The following is a 20,217-nucleotide window of genomic DNA, read 5'->3' as shown; positions in this document are numbered from 1 at the left end:
ACAAACTGCTCTTCCCCTGTATTTTTCCTCATGCCTTCACCCCGAGATCACTCTTCCCACCGGTGTTAACCCCGTGATCTCATCAACAGGCAGAGAGTGATTCATGCTGATACGATGCCATTCCTGCTCTGCCCTCGCCCAGAACAGGCTGGACAGACAGGAGTTTCTGTGAACCATGAAGTGTAAGGGTATGGACGAGGATTACGAAACAGAGAACAATGACGCCTTTCTCACGAAACCTCAGCAACAAGGAACGGCTAGAACTGAGCAGAAGTCACTCGAGCACCAGGCACCAGCGCTGCCCACAGGCCCCCGAGATGACCGGGCAGGGCCTGCGTGGTGTGCAGAACCTGAGGTCTCAACACAGCAAAAGGCACCGGGGCCGCAGGGCCAGGCCCTGGAGTCTGCAGGGACACCAGGAGGGAGAGCTTGACCTGAGGGGTCACCCCCGCCCTGTGCACACACACAACAGCAGCTGGGCTTACTGGTAACGGCTTAGAGCTCGGCCAGCTGACCCAAGCCAGTGTCAGGTCTGAGCATGAGTCAAGTTCTTGACAACCTGAATCAACAGTGTGGGTGCAGCCAACCCGCCACTGAGCTGAGTTCCCGCCACAATCTATTGTTAGAATTAACTGAAACTGATTACATCTCTCAGGACTCTGGGCAGCAGCCAGTCCATGAGACTCTTAAAGATGATTCACCCCCTGCAAATAATGCTCAAAATTAACTCTGTAACTAGGCATGAACCTGTAGAACAACTTGGAATAAACACTGTTTATTTTTATTTATTTTTAAGCTAACAGTAGGATGAGATAATGTTTAACACTATTTGAAGATCAAAGAGCTAATGCTGATTTTATGTGTAAGTAATTTCACACCAGCAAGGAGGAAGCAGCATTGGTGTTGGTAATCATTACCCTTCCACAGCCTGGCAGCTTGTCTAAAGAGTGCTGGTGCGTCTATCAGAAGCACATACAATTTCTGCCCAGGGACCACAACTGATGAAATTTCTTTCTAAACAAAATGTCTTCCTGTATTAGTCCTTTTTCTGTTGCTATAACAAAATAACTGAAGCTGACTACTTTATAAAGACAAGACTAGTTTATTTGGCTCATGACTTTGGGAGCTGGAGGGTCAAAACAGCATGACATCAGCTTCCCAGCAATGGATGCCTGGTTGTCTCACCATAGGCAAAGAAGCAGAAAGAGAACTGGCTGTGTGCAGAAAGGAGTGGTCACATGGAGAGACAGGAAGCAAGGGAGATTCAGAGGCCAGACTTGCTGTTCTCTTCTGAGGATACTGATGCCAAAGGCCCTCTGCTGGGCTCTACTTCCTAAAGGTCCCTTCACCTTGACACCACCACCCTGGAGGCCAAGCTTCCAGCATGTGAGCGTTTGGGGACACTAAACCATACACAAACGGCATCTGCACACTGGCCACCAGAGTCCCTTCCCTGTCATTTTGTTACTTCTTTTGCTTTAGGCCCCCAAAGACCCCGGTCAGACACAAATTACACTTAAGAAAGATAATGTTCCAGGTATTCTCACCAACAAAACTGTAATGGAAATGACGTTATATATGAGATGAGCCACCCGGGACCAGGACTGCAGGTGACCCAGGAAAGCGACGTTCACAAGAGGACAGACGGGCATGTCAAGAGGGCTCCAACTACTGGGGGTGACTTACAGTGTGGGGCTACGTCTGGTGACCAAAGGAAGGAGGGCTGCAGAACGGTGATAAGACTCTGGTCTTGAAAACAAAGACCCCAACTGATGACATCGTTCCCACACAGCCTGGTGGACATTCATGAGTGCACAGCTGTTGCAGGCACCTCACTCGCCATCCTTGGGAAATTCCACCTGCGCCCTAACAGCACACATTCGAAAACTCGGAGAAAACAAAACAGGAAAATGCTCTTGCTGGTTTTTTTCCTCCATACTGTTTCATGCATCTTGGAGTAAATGGTCCCGGAGTGTTGGATTCCACCAAATCTGCACCAGATTCCCATCTTCCAGGTGTTGATGGTGCCGTGATCCAGGTGGAGCGCACCCAGGTAGGCCAAGTCAGGAAATGTGATCAAGATTACAGATTTAAACCAGCTCAGCTGACCTAGGCCTGCACTCCATTCCTGCATCACCACCATTCTGACTGCAGTTACCACCACAAGAAGCCACGCTTGGGAGAACGTTCCAATGGTACTTCACCTTTCCCAGGTGTCTGGGCTCCAAGGATGAGGCTTTCAGCATTTTTCCTTTGGTCTTCATTTTTATTTAGATAATAGCATCTAGGACTCTGTTAGAGACCCCTTCTGTCAAAAACAGCCAAAAAAATTAAAAAAGCCACTGAAGATACAGGCTCTTGTCAGTAAGACCAACCGACTCCCACATTCCACTGACATTCTGAGTGAACAGACCCGGCCATAGACGTGAAAGGGAGGGGACAAGTCCATGTCTCTGGGTTTCAGGAGGAAATGAAATCAGACAGTGCATGCCTTCTAAGCTTCTCCTCCCTGGACATGCTTGTGACCTGCAAGGTGAACTGGCCAAACCTATCTTACCTTGAAGCCCCCACTCTCTTTAGAAGAAGAAAAGACAATTCCTCAGACTTCTAACTACGTCATTTAAAATACTGGTGTCAGAGAAGCACTTTTCCTCTGGAGATAAAGTATGTACTGGGTAACGTGTATTTTATTGTTTGGGGTGTGGAAGGGAGACCATAACCACTGTGCAGATAGAACTGTCAGGGGGCGGGGGGAAGCAAAAAGGTGAAAAACTAAGCAGGAAGACACTTTTAGGATCATTTCCTCGATGCTAGCAGAAACCAATTATATGGCCATGTTGCTATTTAGCATCTCCTAGTGGCCTTCTGGCACATGAAGCATTCTGAAGCATGAGTTAACTAGGCTCCATTTCGTCTACCAGAGTTTGGATAATGTTTCCTATGTACATCCAATTAATTGAGTAGGAAGGCTTTTTTTTTTTTTTTTAAGGAAAAACAAAAAAAAAAAATCACTGCAAGGCAGAGTATGAGCCCGTGTATTAAATCACCCACACCAGCACAGCCACAGGCTGTGTGACAGCTGAGTGACCCTCTGAGCTTGTGGCAATAGTATCATTCAGACTCCTACACCTACATCACTAATATCTGTGCTACGTAGCCTCAAGACTATCTTTTAATGCAAAATGAAATCCTGCCAGGAACTTGACATCTACACGCAGCACCTGACCCAGCAGCACGAAGAGTGCAACAGGGAAGCTCATTAGGGTCATGTGCTGGGTGTACAGTATTGGAACAAACAGGCACCCGTAGAAACCGTGTCTCTTAAGACACAGAAAGAAAAGGGACAGTTCATGGACTAGGAAAGTAGACACCAACTCATTAAAACAAAACAAAACATAACAAAAACCCACCCTAACAAACAAGGAGCACGGCAGGGGAGAGGGCAAGGGAAGTGGGCCATTTGCCACTGAAAAAGCAAACCTCCTTCACATGACATCTCTGCACCGGAGCAGCTGCAGAGGGTTGCAGACCACCGGCCCGCCCTCCCTCAAAATCCAAAAGTACTGATTAGAAACAAAAGTTTGTCGTGATCTGAATGAGTCCATTTTACCAAAAGCACCCAACGAGGACATCCCACCTGTACGGGAGCAGACCATCTGTGTGCCAGCGATGCCAGCCCCTCACAGGAGGCCGAGGCAAGCTCAGAGCAGCTGCGCAACCTACTGAGGCCGTCTCCAAATACAAAGGGATGGGGATGCAGCTCCAGGGTGTGGCCTAGCAGGTGCAAGGCCCTGGGTTAAGCCCCAGTCCAGGGAAAGAAAAAAAAAAGCATAAGCAATCCTTCCATTTATAACTTTCAGTATATAGACAGGAGCTAATCCAAGACTTAATAAAAGGCAATTTCATTTTTATAAAAATACATTCTACTAAGGCGACATGAAGAAAACAGAAATCAACAAAAAATTATAACATTACATGTTCATGTTTTAAACGATTTAATGAATTTTGGTTTTAGCACTTTGTTTCAGGCAAATTAGCAGGCAACTGCTTCATTTGGAATCAATTTTCCTTTATTTTTCTCAGCAGTTCTTTCATAAAAAAGAAAAAGAAACTATCTGCAAATACACCAGTGTAGAGTGCACAGCCTAACTGCAGGCACTTGACTGAATTATTAGGTGTATTCTCCTGGCTTGATATTATTTTCTGGAAACAGTCTTGGATTCTATGTTTAGCTACCTATGTAAGAAGTGCTGTTAATCCACACCTCTCTAAAGAGGACAACATTGTGGCAATTTGTTCTGGGGAAGGTGGAAATTCACATTACCCTATTGCTATGCACCCACAGGCCCTCCTCTGTGGCCCCATTGACTGCTGGCCCGCACGAGCACAGAGGCTGAGGGCCCTGGCAGGTCTACATTAGCTTTGAGAAGGTGGACATTATTCTTATTCATACAAATGTCAAATTCCTGCTGGTCACCTCACCTAACAGTGTTCATAACCCCAGCCTACACGCTTGAAAACATCTCAGAAGGATTAGATTTTATATTCTTTTAAATTAGGCACCCAAGAAAGGGAATTAAGAACAATTTTTGCTGCTAAACAGGGACAGCAATGCAGTATGAAAGTTGATCATTTAAAAAATACAAAACAGCTCAGCGGAACAAGCTTGCTTACAAAAACAATAACAAATCACTGTCGTCCAGAGAAGAATTAACAAGCCAGCTCCGGGGAGAAAACACTGCTTTCTATTCTACTGAACACCATTATTTTGCTCTGAAGCACGGGCCTGTCCGTGTGAGGCTCTGGAAGCAGGTGGCACCTACCAAGCCGCACCCTAGGCACAGGCATCTCTGCCCACCACTCAGAGCCTGCACATTTAAATGACACTGTTGTCACCTAGGACTGAGTGGTATCAGGAGTCCTAAAAGCACCAGTTATTTGCAAGAGAAAAAGAAAGAAACCCAGTGGAGTGGGCCAAACTGTCAACAGGAGGTCAAACTTGCTGCTCAATGAAAACATGCCTCCAGGAAGAAACTTTTAAGAAGTCAATATTTTGCCCATGATACAACTAAAAGACTGAATCACTAGGAGTGTATAAGAAACAGTCATCACTGGGCAGCAGGATGAAGGCAGTACTTTCTGAAGGATTTCCTTTTGAGGGGTCTCATGCGCACTTGGCAAGCGCTCTAGAGACACTGGCAGGAGCCTGTGTGAGGCCAGGTGTAGCGTCAGAGAAACCAGGTGCTCGGCGTGATTATTAAATTCATTCTTCTTAGGGGCAATTGCTAACTGAAACATGAGAAATTTTTAAAAGTTCATGTTGCAGTAGAGACTCTGGTGGCTGTTAGGATGAAGACATTGGATGTTCCCCAGAAGCTCACGTGCGAGACGTGGGAGGAAGTTCAGAGGTGAGAGGACGGGGTTGGGAGATCTTGGCCTCAGCACGCACCAGCCCTGACAGGGTTACTGGAGGGTGACGGTGGGCAGGCAGAGTGTGGCTGGAGGAGCTGGTCCCTGGGCATGCACCGGGGTTTCCAGTTTTCCCTGGTGAGCAGAGTTCTCCCTGCCTTCCTGTTGCACGTCCTGAGCTGCTTTCCTCTCCCACCACACCTGTCCACCTGATGTTCTGCCCCACCTCAGGCACACGGCAACAGAGTCCGCTGTCTGTAGACCCAGACCTCTGGAACCAAAGTCAAAGAAACTTCTCCCTCTCTAAAACTGTTCTTGTCAAGTCTTTTGGGCACAGTGGTGAAAAAGCTGACTAAAACAACGGCCCCTCCATACCCGTTCCCCTCTTCTTCCAGAAGAACAAAATTTGAGCTAGACACATAGACGCCTGGAATAGATGCTGTATTTCCAGGCTAGGAATGGCCAACGCCAACTAAGTGGAAGTGCCACGTAGGACATCTGAGGTGGTAGGAGGGGGACGCACTAGCTGGCTAGAATGCAGCCTTGGGGGTGGGACTTTAAGCAGTAGCCTGGGACTGGAGAGAGAAACTCCTGCTGAGGGGATGGGAACAACAAGGCAGAATCCTAAGACCCTGGATACTCTGGACATGCCACCGTAATATATATATTTTTATGTGAAAGAATAAAATACATCTTGCTTGAGATAATATTTTATTTTTGGTCACTCGCAGCTCAAACAAATTAAATCTAAGGTGTGATACTCTAAACCTAAAACTATGGCCTCAGTTTAGCCGGGCGGTAGGTTACCAGGATTCACATTGCAGAATGGAAAGTTAATTATTGTAGTAGGCTAGCAAAATGCTAGGTCAAATCATCACCTGCTAAGACTCAGAAGGCCAACTAAGGGCTACACCTATGCTGTAGCAGTGTCAGAAGAAAGAATGTCAACCGTCATCGGGGTCCTTCTGATTGCACTTAGCAATGAGGAACCCAGACAGGGTTACAGAGACTTAAGAAAATAAAACTTTAGCAAGGCACAGTGGGACACTCCTGTAACCCCACTGCTTGGGAGACTGAGGCAGGAGAATCACAAATTCAAGCCCAGCGTGGGTGATATTAGCAAGACTGTCTCTCAAAAAATAAAAGGATCTCTGTCTCTCTTCTCCCCCTCTCTCCCTCTCTCTCTCTCTCTCTCTCTCTCTCTCTCTCTCTCTCACACACACACACACACACACACACACACACACAGTCATTCCCTTGTGCCGCAGTCTGGTTGGGCACAAATCACGAGCCACTCAAGCAGGAGCAAACTTTATTTCTGAACTCCACCAGCACACTCCACACACGCTCCCCAGGAACTCTCCCAAACGCCATGTGGCTCCTCCAGGAACCACCAACCGGAAATCCCTCCTCCGGCACTTCCCCAACCAATGAGAACTCTTCAGGAATCCCTGCAAGAGCTCAACCGGAACTCAAGGGGAACTCCGTGAGAACTTAAAAGTCATCATCTTAATGGCTCGTTGGCGTCACCTCTCAACCACTACTTCTGGCAAAAATGCCATGCGTCATCCCGACTCGGCTGTGGCCCTCAACACCCTTGAAGACAGTTAAGACAATCACCAAGTTTTACAAATCTCCTATTGTTAATTCCTGTGTCTGACAGTCTAGAACAAATAAATATTAGTCAAATAAATGTTCAAGTTATGTCTTTGGGAAATTAATGTTGATTCATGAAGATTTTATGGGATCTCACTTCCAGAATTTAAATTGGCCAGATCTGGGGAATCTGAGGTTCACTCTTTAAAAACAGTCACTGTGGTCCACCACCAGCCTTCTTCCTACCGTCCGCTGTGGTCTTAGTAACAGTGCCTGCTGCAAAGCCAGGAGAACACAGAGGACTCCATGCCCCCTTGATTACCTCTTGGTTCTCAGAAAGAACCCAAGGTCCCAGAGTCGAGCACATAGGGAGGACGTGCCCCAGGAGCCTCCAACAGCACCAAGAGCCGACTCTCCTTGTTCCCTGACAGGTGATGAGGAGGGGCAGCGCTGGGAGCCATGACTGCAGGGGGCTTGAGCTCCATCTGCATATTTGGCTTCTGGATTCTGGGGGAAAAAAAGGATAAGGAGGATAAAGACAGGAGGACTTTGGGAGAAAGCCCTGGGACTTGGAGCAAGCGTCCCCAGGGCACTTGACTCTAAACAGGCAATTTTGTAATTCAAAACATCCTCCAGATTAAACCCTCATTGCTTGCTTTTAAGGTTTTCTTCTTTTGGTCCTGTTCTCATGCAGCTTCTTTATCTCTCCTAACCCAGCAGCCCTCAGCCTGAGGGAGGGGGAGAGTCAAAGGGAGGGGAGGGTGGCAGAGTAGGGTGCATTAAGGCATGTATAATTATTATTTTTTAACTAATGAGTCTTTTGTTTTAAATATCTTTATTTTATTTATTTTCATGTGGTGCTGAGGATCAAACCCAGTGCCTCATGCATGTGACGCCAGTGCTCTACCACTGAGCCACACCCCAGCTCTAAGGCATGTATAATTTTAAAAGTTCTGATTGATTGCATGGTATTGTTTTTTACAAAGTTATTGGTCTCTACAGTTTCCAAACATTATCCACTCTGGAAACAATCACAATGATAATGAATAGAGTTCGCAGAGTTAGAGGCTAGAGGCCAACTCTGAACTCTGCCAGCTGTCGGCTCTGTGACTCTGGGCAAGTCACTTAACCTCTCCTTATCTATAAATAGGGGTGATAATATTTTCTAACATGTGCGGTTGTGGGGATTAAAGGAGTGAGGCCCTGCAAAGCACTTAGCTCTTTGCTTTCAATATATTATAGGTTCAATTAATATTGCCTAAAAAGTATGCTAGCTATTAGGCAGCAGGGGATCACAGAAAACAAAGTCTCTAGAAGGAAAAGTGGGTTCCCTGAAAGGGAATACATCAGTTTCCCTGCGAGGAGCAGGATATTTTCTTGTTTATGAAAGAAAGCACAGCTTTAATTAAAACACTGAAAATATCACCCTGTCTTACTCTTCTGGGTTCCACAAGTGCATGCTTCCCAGTTTCTTGATTTGGGGTCTCTTGTCAGCAGTGTAGAAAGGTGTGGTGGGGGCGGGGATGTCAGAAGACAACCCGAGTGCTATGCTAGGAATCGGGGACACAGCTGTCAACAGGAGACCCTGAAGACTTCTGAGTGTAGACCTAGGACACTTCAAATGCTTTTGAACCCCTGTGGTGGTTGGGATAGAGAATAATTGGACTTTTTTTTTCTTCTTAATCCCCAGAGCACGTAGCCCAGCGCTTGCTTACAGGAGGTCACTCTGGTTGACAGGTGACCATTGGCACCTCCTGTTCCTAGAGCTGCACCATCCCTTGGCTTCCATCGTGCTATCCCTCCTAGGTCTCCTGCAAAGCCCGGCTCTGCAAAGCACCTGCCCAGAACCTTCCATCTCCTGAACTCGGGCTCCCTGGTCTCCTTCCTCTGGATGACCTCGATGTCCCCAGCTTTCTCCACTGCTCAGGTCTGGTGATCCCAGTCCCCGCCCTCCTCTGCCTCTGGCCCCCCACCCTCCCTATGTGGCTTTCCAAGCTCCAGCCTGAATGCAAGCCCAGCTTTGCCGCGCAAATGCCTCCTTCTCATTACCCCCATCTCGGTCACCCACATTGCCACGTCCTAAGACAGGGGACACCAAGGAGCCAGGTGGGCACCTGGTGGGCACCTGTGCGGCCCTCTTCCCCCTCTGCCGGGGGAACGCCCTGTGCCTTCGCTGGATGCAGGTTCCTGCTGAGGGGACCAGGTGGGAGGCGGTGGCTCAGCAGGGCTCACCTGAGCCTGGCTAACTGCAAGGCCCCGTGGGCACCTCAGATGTGGCCTTCCTCCTGTGTGGGAGCGCTGTCGCTGTCGCTGCAGGTCCTCGACTCCAGGCAGACAACCACAACCTGTGCGGCCAGAACCGGGAGGAGCCATGGCAGAAACTAGGGCTGACCCCTGCGGCTTGGCCCTGTGGCAGGCTTTTTGCCATTAGGAACCCGGACATTCACACCATAAAACGCAGAGTCCGCCAGCTACATGTGGGGGGCCATGTGCGCTGCACGAGGAAAGCACCCCAAGACCAGAGAAGGGCTCGCTGCTCCACAGACGGAGAAGGGACCCTGGTGGCTGGGCCACAGCACTCAGGAGGGAAGTGCCCCAAGGTTAAAGGACAGGAGCTTCTGGTTTCTGAGAAGGAGAACACAGTCATATCCCAAAGAAAGGATTTAGGGTGGAAGGAGCTTAGGAATGGTAGATTATTCTCTTGACCAAACTAGACACAAAATGGAAAGCTAGGCTGTCTGGAAGTCTGCTCACATTCAACCCGTGGACTAACTTTGGGGTAGTCCTCAAATCACATGGTATTGAGCACAGGATGCCAGAATCTATCTGGCATATCATCATCCGCATACAAACACAGTGCTGAGTTGAAAAGAAAGTGCATGTGTTTCCCTATGAGATAACTGTTCCCATGCTACCGTCATCCTCTTGAGAAACTCAGGGTGTGGCAATATAGGAAAGGGAAGAGAAGCTCTCTCCTTCAGAAGAAATCTGACAACAGATACAAGAGGGCCCCATCCCTCTGGGACACCTCAACCACTAGCTATAGAGACGACGAAGGCCCCCAGGGAACAGCTGTGAGGGGCTGCTCTGCCCAAGTCCCTCTGGAGGTGCCCACTCGGGGGGCAGCAACCCACCCGGGGGGCAGCTGGAAGCAAGCTTACTTGTCTAATCCTTGCTGAATCCTTCTTTTTTATTTTTTCAAGATCTTTTCTCCTATTCTGATAAATATTGCTACTTCAGTTTCTAAGCCACTAGGAATAAATCTGGATGGACAAATGGAATAAAATAAAAATTTAACAACTTTCATCAGATTCTGTTCCCGTAAGAGCACAGGGCAGCCCGACTAATGACAGGAAAGGAAAATGACTTGGGATGTTAATGAATTAGCATTATTATTTGCAGACAGACTGGAAAAGTAGGTCACCGGATAGGATAGGCCATGTGAGTCACCACTGTGACTCTGAGATCTCCTGCCAGCCTGAGCCCAGCTTCGTGCCCTTGTGCCCCTTCTGTGCATGAGTGCCAGGCGGAGAGGTCAGAGGATGACCAGCTCTCAGGGGAAAGCCACCTCATGGGTCCACCCTTTCTCTTCCTCCCCACGTGCTCACCAATTGTTAGCTGTGGCAATTCCCTGGGTAGTCTCTGTAAACTTAGATGTATGAGAACCCGTGTCACACACTAAAAAGGGTTAATGTTCTACAAGAGACAGGACAAATAAACTGAGAGGTGCACAGGACTTTGACAAGTGATCATGGCGAATTCTGACATTAACAATGCCATGGGATAAAAAGTCAACACAAGTGCTATAATAAGAGGCAACCTGCTACTGCTCACTAACTCATCCAAAATGTCTCCAAGCCCAAGGAGGACAGAGATGTTGACTGTTAGGCTCTAATTAACATAAACCAAAAAGACACTGCTACATAATCTGATTCACTTCTTAAAATGTATAAATCAATAGGATATCTTTCATAATTTTTTTCACACTTTTATGTGTGAATTTGAGGTTTCAGATTCCTTTACTTAGCTTTCGAACATATGCTTGAGAGAAGCACTCTGCAAGGTGTTGATTCCTGACCGAATGCTATTATGTGGCTTATGCTGGGGCGGGGTTTTGTGCAATCACTGCTGTGCAAAAGAGGGCTCCCCAGTTACAGCCCATGTCCAAGGCCACACAGCTTGGGAACCCTAATCATATCGTACTCCTCATAATGCACTCTAAGAATCCCAGAACTGCAAAGTAAGTATCTCAAAATCACCCTCCAAATTTTACACTTGAAAAAAAAAATCCCAGTAACATTTTAAAAGGAGAACAGTGAAACCAGTTGTGACAATTTATGAATGTAGTAAAATTAATGAGGTACTTATTAAAAAACATAAAACATTTTTTTTTGAATCAGAACTGCACCTCTTACTTTGTTCTAAGTAGTTTTTTTCCATGATCCTGTAAATCCCATTATGTACTTCAAGAAATCATCTTATTCATTTAAATAAAAACATCTAATTACTTAATGTTCAACTGGATTAATAAAACTGAAAAGAATCATTTAAGTCATGAATGTCTGCTCAAGACCAGCTGTTTTAAATTAGTATATTAAGTAATTTAGACACTCTATTTTCACAAAGGTTGCATGATTTAATAAATCCCCATATGCTTCAACATGTGCCAACACCACCAGGTTATCTTCAATCCAGCTGCTGTGGGGAGGACGGCTGCCAACGTTCCAACAACTGCAGAGAATAATGACTAGGCTTCAAGTTGGCTCAAATGTCAGCTTCCATGGCTCCCGGCTGAAGGGGGGCCATGTGCAACATCAGGAACATTAATTCAAAAGACTTCACCTCTACTGTTTGAGACACAGGGCTCACAAACACCAATGGATGCAGAGCTTCAGGTGAACTCCTAGTTTGGACTTTTGCCTTGAATCCTACAGGTTCTTCTGAAGATGGACTTTTGGTGGAAACAGTCGAGGAGATGCCTCCTCCTTCATTCCCGAGTGAAGAGCCGAGAAGCCTCTCGAGGAGGGAGAGAAAGGCAGAAGCTCCTCTTATTAGTGAAAATTCCATTACAAAAACCTAAAAAAGGTCCAAAGACTTTAGGGGAAAAAAGAAGGAAATGAAAAGGGCCACATTTATATGGGATTCATAGAGCAAACAGATAAGAAAGGAGCAAAGCTACCATTTTCAGTTGGGTGTGTTATGAACAAGTGCTGGGCGTACCAACAGGTCACCTTCTTAGGATGAACACACAGGGCACATCCAGACTAGTGCCTCCACAGAAGCCCTGAAACTGCGGTGTTTCCAAAACAAGCACTGATCTATCACAAAGCTGCACTAGTCTAAAGTAAGAAAATAAAGATCAGAAATCTGCTTCATATACTTCACCTCTGTGTAAACATCCACCATAATGGAAAGTTATTCACTGGGTCAGGGTCCTCCCAAGAGGACAGGAAACTTCCTCCCACTGAAGAGAGAAGCTGGAACACACCACCCCATGGCAAAGGGCTGTACTACTCCCACAAGCAACAACATGGACTGGAGGAAATAGACAATTTTAGGGTTCCAATGGGCTGCCTAAAGCTATGCAATGATCACTTCATTACATTAACAGCAATAATTGGACTTTTTCCAAGTAGAGAACCTGAAATTTTCTCAGTTATCTGCTATACAAAGTAAGTATATCATATTGGCTGCTTGCTATAGTTTTCCAATATATCTTAGTTACTATCTAAATGTGAATTTATACAGCAGGGTTGATTCTGTCCTTGCACACACACAATACATAGTTAATTTTAATCTGTTAACAGGCTAACTGGCTGGAGGTTTATCTGTATTCCAGGAATTAACAGCACTTAAAACTGAAATGAAGCTGGGCTGTATGGGAGGAGGCAAGGTCTTCTCCAGGCGTGTCCATCATCCTCTCAGACTTCTCTGCTCTGGGGATCACTGGGCAGAGAACTTTGTTCTAGGATCTCTAGCTAGTCACATACTTCTAGAAAAGCTACTCAGATGCCTCAGGTAGTTGAGAGTCCAAAGAAAAGACCCTGAACTGAATGTAGTCAATGAACGATGGGAAGAAATCATTTTCTAACGCCTCGATGTGCTCATCGTCTCTGACCTCCACAAAGCTCAAGGAGGCTGCTCAGACTGTTCAAGAAGCAGCAGATTCAACATGTCCATCTACAGAGCAATTGAAAGGACTGAACTTGTTGGCAAATGCTGTCCAGGTAAATAGACACAGTAATTCCACAAACTGAGTCAGTGCTCGCCCAAAGGGAGGCCAGAGCGGTGATGATTCCTTCAGCTCACTCCACCGCACAATGCAGCAGCCGATCTGGGAAGCCTCCGGGTCTGTTCCTCACCAGGGATGCATGTCTGCACTTGGCAAAGCCTTGTGCAAGATGTGCGAAGTGTGTGCATTACCGGCTGCTGTTTCAATAAGCAAGAGAAGGAATCTCACAGGTGTAACAATTTTTTTTTTCAATTTTGAACACATTCCATTCACCAGTGCCAGCGTGCCTTCAACGACACTCCTACATGAGACAAGTTACCTACAAAAGCTTGAATAACATTAAGGACAGGCCATAGACCAACAAGAGATGTTTAATATAAAAATCTGTATTCTTTAGCCTTGACCAGTTCTGTTAGAGATCCAAGAGTATTAGACATGGTAGACAGCATTGTTATTCTGCTGTTTTGAAGGCTGTATGTATATACGGACTATAATCATGATATCTTGGAATAAATATGCTTTCTTTCCACTACATTGAATATTTGAATGATTAGCTGCATTTGTGTGGATGCCCACCAAGTGCCTATTTCTAGGGTTAGGATAATCAAGAAAAGTCTAGAGGTGGAAAAAAAATTAAGAGATACATAAAGGAAAGATGAGAAAAGAAGAAAAGAGTAAACTGCTTACCATCGGTACAGAGCAACCATATCCATGTAGTTCTTCGACATGGCACAAAGGTACGTAATTATAAACAATAAGATGGAAATAAAAAGTTGTAGCTTAATCAAGAAAAACAGCAGTGGAAAAATTTATGGAAAGCGAGGAGACCCCAAAATACACCAAGATGAAAGACAAGTTCCCCGAGGGTGAACCGTGGCCTGGGCTTGGGAAGGTCTGGGGCCTTGGCTGGCACCTCTGCTCCCTGCCTCGCCTGATCACAGACCCTTCCCCGTTTAAGCAGGACTCTGAAGAACATGATTACGGGCTGCAAGTGTTCTTTACGGAAACTAAACCACCATTCACATCTGGGACTATGAAAACATGCCTTAACTTTGGTAAGTAGGAGTTTGAACTTGAAACACCAGAATCCTCCCGCCCCCTTGACATCACAAGTACTCAAGTAAATAACGGGGATCAGTGGGTAAAAGCAGCGACGTTCCAGACACTCCTCCAAAAATGCAAGTCGGTAGAAAATCACCCATTTTTTAGTGCCACGACTTGGTCCCTACGTCCATGTCAAAACCCACTCATGACTTCAGAAAGCCTCTCGGGGGACTTAAAGCAGAGCAAAGCCCATGCAGGTTTCATCCACCAGGTCAGGTATGAAAATAACCACGGCTCACACTTCCTTAGAGACTAGACAACACATGGGGCGACCTGAACAGGTGGCAGGGGACAGGAGAACCCACAGTGAAAGTGCCCAAGGGAAGGAAGGCCTGCAAGCCTCGAGACCCACCTTCTCCCTGCACCTTTTCCCGTGAGCTGCGCTAAGTTCCTTGTCCCCACCCACTTCTGAAAGAAGAGAAATGGTGACTTTCGAGAGCGCCAGCAGACTTACTTCTCCTTCAGGAAATCCACGACTCTCCGGAAGTCAGCCACGCAGTATTCTCTTTTCATGGCCATGAGCACGCTGTCGGAGGCGGACTGGACGGGTATGTGCAGGAAAGAGTAGACTCGGGGATGGTTCAGGATCTTCGCCATTTCCTTAAAGAAACGGAAGGAGAAGACATTAATCCCTGCAGCAAATCAGGGTGATTCCCGGAGATCAGCACCTGGTGCGTGCACAAAACAGCTGAAAATGGGCTTGAGCGCTCTCCCAGGGAGCCTCGGCTAGCGAGTTCTACCATGACATGTGGCGAGTTAGTATCCCTTCCAGGAGCCCAGAGAAGAATCCCTTCCTCAGGTTCACTCCTCACCTTCACTGTCCCTCTTAGGTAACCAAAAAAAAAAAAAAAAAAAGATATAGAATCCAAAGATGCCTAAAGAACAAAAGGATTTTGAAGTACTTCAAGGTAAATATCACTCCTCCTTCACCTCCCAGTTCCCGATTCTGCTTTATCAAGCAAGAAGGAAAACAGCAAGATTTGAGCAGCAGTTGAGACCTCGTAATCCTCTGCATTTGATTGGAAGAAGTTTCCAGATTTAGGTTAAGTCAACACATTTGTTGTTGTTAACATCACTTTATTATTTATAAAGTATTGTTAAATTATTACTTAATATCTTTTTTTTCTTATTGCACTTGGTTACTGATCAGGTATAATTTTGGTACCTACTATGGAAAGGCACGTGACCAATGAGATGTGCTGGTTCGACACTGGGTACCTACAGTTAAGATGCAGAGTTGAAGAGAAGGGAAAGAGAAGAAGAATCTCAGACACAAAGTTGAAGAGAACAAATTACAGTGAATGAAACTCGGAAACTCAATGTTTTAAAATCTCCGAGGATCCTACGTGGGTACAGAAGAGTGGCAGACGTAAAGCCATTTGCCCAGGCCGTAAGCAATGACAAACTGGGCCCTTCTCCGCCGCACACGGCCAGGTCACCCACGAGAGATAGACCACGCACAGAGTCCAGGAGGGACGAGCTGCTCCTTAATACCCTGTGTGCGCCCAGTGACTCCCAGCTTTGAAAGTTCGACACTTGCACATGTGTTATAGCCTTTGGTCCTCAAGACGACGCTGTGAAGGATCTTAGAGCCAAGAGCTGGCTGATTCTCATGGTTACCTCTTGGTTACCAGTCAGCCCTGCGCGGGAATCAACCTGGCCCCCTGCGTCCCCATCTTCCTTCTGCTCACTGGAAGCTCAGCGTTTCTACTGAAGTACAAGGAGACAGAGGAACTGAATCAGTCAGCTTCTTAGCAGAAGTTCAGTTGTTTTTAGGAACGTTCTCTCCATTAAGGAATTTGTATTACCAAATACAAGTACTCACAGCTATCCTTTATCTACAGTTTCTCCTCCAGAAATCCTGGGTTCCTGTGCCAGGAATCTCTGCATTACTAAACTGGGATCGCAGCTCACTCCCCACCCAGTGGTAAAACAGCGGTTCACCTTCACGGACTCCCATTTCCAGGCTGAGCACTCGGTAGCTGTTCATTCTGGCTCAGCACCGACTGCACAGGCACTGCTGGCAGAATGGCCTCGTCCCGCGTGCCCTACAGAAAACACACTGCCCATCCGCGCTCTCTGCTTCTCAGGCTTTCACACTGAACAGGATCCCAGCATGCTTGAGGAGAATAACTGCAAAAAGACCTAACGGGGTGGGGCAGGTGCACCAGCTTTATAGGCCTTTCAGTGTATCTACTATGGTGACAAATGACGTGTTGTCCCTTTTCATTGATTTTTTCTAGTTATATATGACATCAGGATGCACTTTTACATACTCACAAAGCATGGAATATAATCTGCTGATTCAGTCCCCAGCACTCCCCTGTCCCTTCCCCCTCTTCCTGCTCCCTCCCTCTACTCCATTGACCTTTCTGCAATTTATTTAGTTTTTTTTTTTCTATTAGTGTGGTGAACATATTTGATGTTGGGATCCATTGTGGTGTATTCATCATGTGCATAGAAAAATTCAGAGAGATTCATTCCCCTGTTCTTCCCTAATCCATCCCTCCTCCTTGCCACTCAATCTCCATGGTCTGTTCTACAGATCTTTCCTCTATTTTGATGAAATTCCCTGCACCCGTTTTGTCCTTTCCTCTCACCCCATTTTGGATTACCTTCTGCGTATCAGAGAAAACTTTTGACTTAATATCATTCTTCTTCCTGACTAATACTTCACTGTGTGTGTGTGTGTGTGAGAGAGAGAGAGAGAGAGAGAGGGGGGAGGGGGACAGAGAGAGAAAGAGAGAATATCACTTTTTCTTTATCCATTCATTTAAGGGCACCTAGGTTGGTTCCATAACTTTGCTATTGTGAACTCAGCTGCTATAAACATTGATGTGGCTGCGTCACTCAAGTAGGCTGATTTAAATCCTCTGGATATATACCAAGGAGTGAGCTACCTGGATCATATGGTGGTTCCACTCCTAGTCTTTAGACAAATCTCCATACTGCTTTCCAGAATGGCTGTACTAATTTGCAGTCCCACCAACAATGTATGAATGGACCTTTCCCCCTACATCTTTGCCAACATTATTATTACTTGTATTCTTAATAATTGCCATGCTGACTGGGGTGAGATGAAATGTCAATATTGTTCTGATTTGCATTTCCCTAATTGCTAGAGATGGTGAACATTTTTTTCATGTGTTTGTTGACCATTTGTATTTCTTTTTTTGAGAAGTGTCTGTTTAGGGTTTTTGCCCATTGGCAGACTGGGTGATTTGTTTTTGGTGTTAAGTTCCGAGTTCTTCGTATATCCTGGATCTGAACGCTCCGAGGAGCAGGTAGCACTCCTACATTTTTCTTCAAGCAGTTGCAGAGTTTCTGGTTTAATTCCCAGGTCTTTTATCTACTTTGAGTTAACTTTTGTGCAGGGTGAGAGTCGGGGTCAAATTTCATTCTCCTACATATGGATTTCTGGGTTTCCCAGCACCATTTGTTGAAAAGGCTTTCCTGGGCCGGGGCAGTAGCCCAGGGGCAGAGCACTTGCCTTACACATGTGAGGCACTGGGTTCGATCCTTAGCACCACATAAGAATAAACAAAATAAAGACATGCCGTCCATCTACAACTACAAAATATTTTTAAAAAGGCTTTCTGCCAATATAGATACCCACGACATTCTTCACAGAACTAAGAACACAGTTCACAATTCATTTAGAAAAATAAGACCATAAGACCCCAAATATCCACACAAGCCTCAGCAAGAAGAGCAAAGCAGGAGGCATCACAATGCAGTCCTCACGTTATACTACAGAGTTAGAGGGACAAGAACCGCATGGTACAGACACGGGGACCAGTGGAACAGCACAGAAGGCCCAGAGGCCAACCCACATGCGGCTGTCTCATACTAAACAGAGGTGAAGTGAGAGACGACATCGTAACACTTTATAAAACGAACTTGCCCGTAGCTTCTGTGCCTTGGTTTCCTCATCTATGAAGTAGAGGTACTGATAGTACCTTCCTCACAGAGCCCCTGGCCTACTGTGCAAGTAAACGATGGTGATCAGGTGTGCCTGTGGAGAAGACTGACACAGAGTCCCAACCTGCTTCCCATGAGATGATGTGGGGTCCAGGCTCCCGAGGCTGGGGAGCACCTAGCTCTGATGAAGCATGGATGCACTCTGCTCCGAGCTGGCTGAGCGCCTGGGCAGAGGGCAGGTAGTGGTGGCACGACTGTGCACCTGCGTGTGTATGCTCCCATCATTGGAGCTCTGACAGTGAGCAGCATGGAGACAGCGTCTATTGGAACATAAGGCCACTGATAATTCAGAGGTCCATGTCTCCAGGCTTCTAAGACACAGATGGCAGGGCCTGGGGAACTGGCTCCTCCCCGATCAACATGGCAGGGGTGCTGTCCCCCTGACCAGCTCATTTCACAAACTCCATGTCTGCTATGTTCCCTTAATATACTAAGGAGGGAAAGTAAATACTTGAATGCAAACAGCCTTCTTTTAAAGAACTGTCCTATACGTGGGTATGTTCAAATTAACCACCATATTTTACCTGGTTTTGAATACTTATACTACTGGCTACCAAAGTCCTCAGGATGTGAAGGTATAACGTGTGATACTTGGTCAGATTCCTTTACACTCACATTGACGACTCTCAGGGAAAGGCCCTGCTCTCCTGCAGCCTGTGATGAAGTCCACGCACGTGCACAATCCTGAGCTCTGTGCTTCTGTACTGGTTTAAGGTCATCTAAGACACTTTGTTAAGAAAAAAAAAACAAGGCATGGTGGCACCCACATGGAATCCCAGCAATTGGGGAGGCCAAGGCAGGAGGATCACAAATTCAAGGCCAGACTTACCCATTTGGTAAGACCATGTTAAATTGAAAAAGGGCTGAGGGCATTAGCTCACTGATAGATTACCCTGGTGCCCACAAAAACAAACACCAAACCAAAAAATAATTAGTTCTTTTAAAATGAGAAGAATGAGATATAGATGATATTATGTGGGTTTTAAAATTCCTGTTTTTGGCAAAATATATATTACACTTAAAATTTCAACTATGTTTAAGTGAACAGTTCAGTGACATTAGGGACAGTAAAACCCCGTACAGCCATCACCCACTAAGCATCTGCAGAACATTTTCACCCTCGCAATCTGAAACTCGATGCACATTAACTGCCACTCCCACTCCCAGCACCCCATTCCTGGCAAGCCCCCATCACCTGCTACCTCTGCATCAGACCATTCAAGGTGCCTCGGAGCAGCGGCACGCAGACTTTGTGCTCTGGTGCCTGGCTGACTCTGCTGAGCATGTTTCCAAGGTTTCCAAGGCCCCTTCCTGCTGTGGAAATGTCATGTTACTGGTTTTCTATCTGTTTTTGTTCAGACAGCTGGAAGCTCACGGCTCAGTGCCCGAGCTCACCACAGTCTCCACGTCTCTCTGCCGCAATCGCACCACACACCTTCTTGCCCAGGGCAGAATTTGCTTATCTTTACTTCTCTGTCTGCTTCTCAGTGCTGGCATGCACCCTGGAACTACAGCATGAGCAACGAGATGACACCATCGTGCAGCACGGAGGACGATTTCCAGCCAGTCCTGCAACACACCCAGGGAACAGTGGAGAAAGCAGTGCCCGTGTTCTCCGAGGTCCTGTTTCTAGAGTCACCTTCAACAGCCGCAAAGTCACACAAGTCCAGACAGAACAGGACCCGAGGCATATTTCATCCATCACTTAATTAATATCATTATAACAGCCATTAAGTGAATCACCAGGACCTGCATTTACACTCGGAGATTTAATAATAAATTACCACTAAAAGCATCTGAAAGGGGAGGAGAAAGGCTCAGAAGGGAAATTCCCATCCTTACCTCCAGAATGGACAGGACTGGAGGAGTGAACAGTCTAATCTACAGGTGACCTG

The 20,217-nt window shown here is 46.3% G+C and overlaps 1 protein-coding gene across 4 annotated transcripts in view; it reads right to left on the bottom strand.

The window, feature by feature from the left end:
- Cdkal1 (CDKAL1 threonylcarbamoyladenosine tRNA methylthiotransferase) overlaps positions 1–20,217 on the bottom strand; it is a 594,700-nt gene that overhangs the window by 194,301 nt on the left and 380,182 nt on the right. For all 4 annotated transcript variants that reach the window (XM_077801468.1, XM_077801469.1, XM_077801470.1 and 1 more), the window contains one exon: positions 14,796–14,941. In XM_077801468.1, the coding sequence (XP_077657594.1) occupies positions 14,796–14,941 (146 nt within the window). The remainder of the gene's footprint in view (positions 1–14,795; positions 14,942–20,217) is intronic.

This window comes from Urocitellus parryii, chromosome 8, assembly GCF_045843805.1.
Source record: "Urocitellus parryii isolate mUroPar1 chromosome 8, mUroPar1.hap1, whole genome shotgun sequence".
NCBI classification, from domain to species: Eukaryota; Metazoa; Chordata; class Mammalia; order Rodentia; family Sciuridae; genus Urocitellus; species Urocitellus parryii.
The sequence above is the reverse complement of the archived record's forward strand: the minus strand, read 5'-3'. Positions and strand labels throughout refer to the sequence as shown.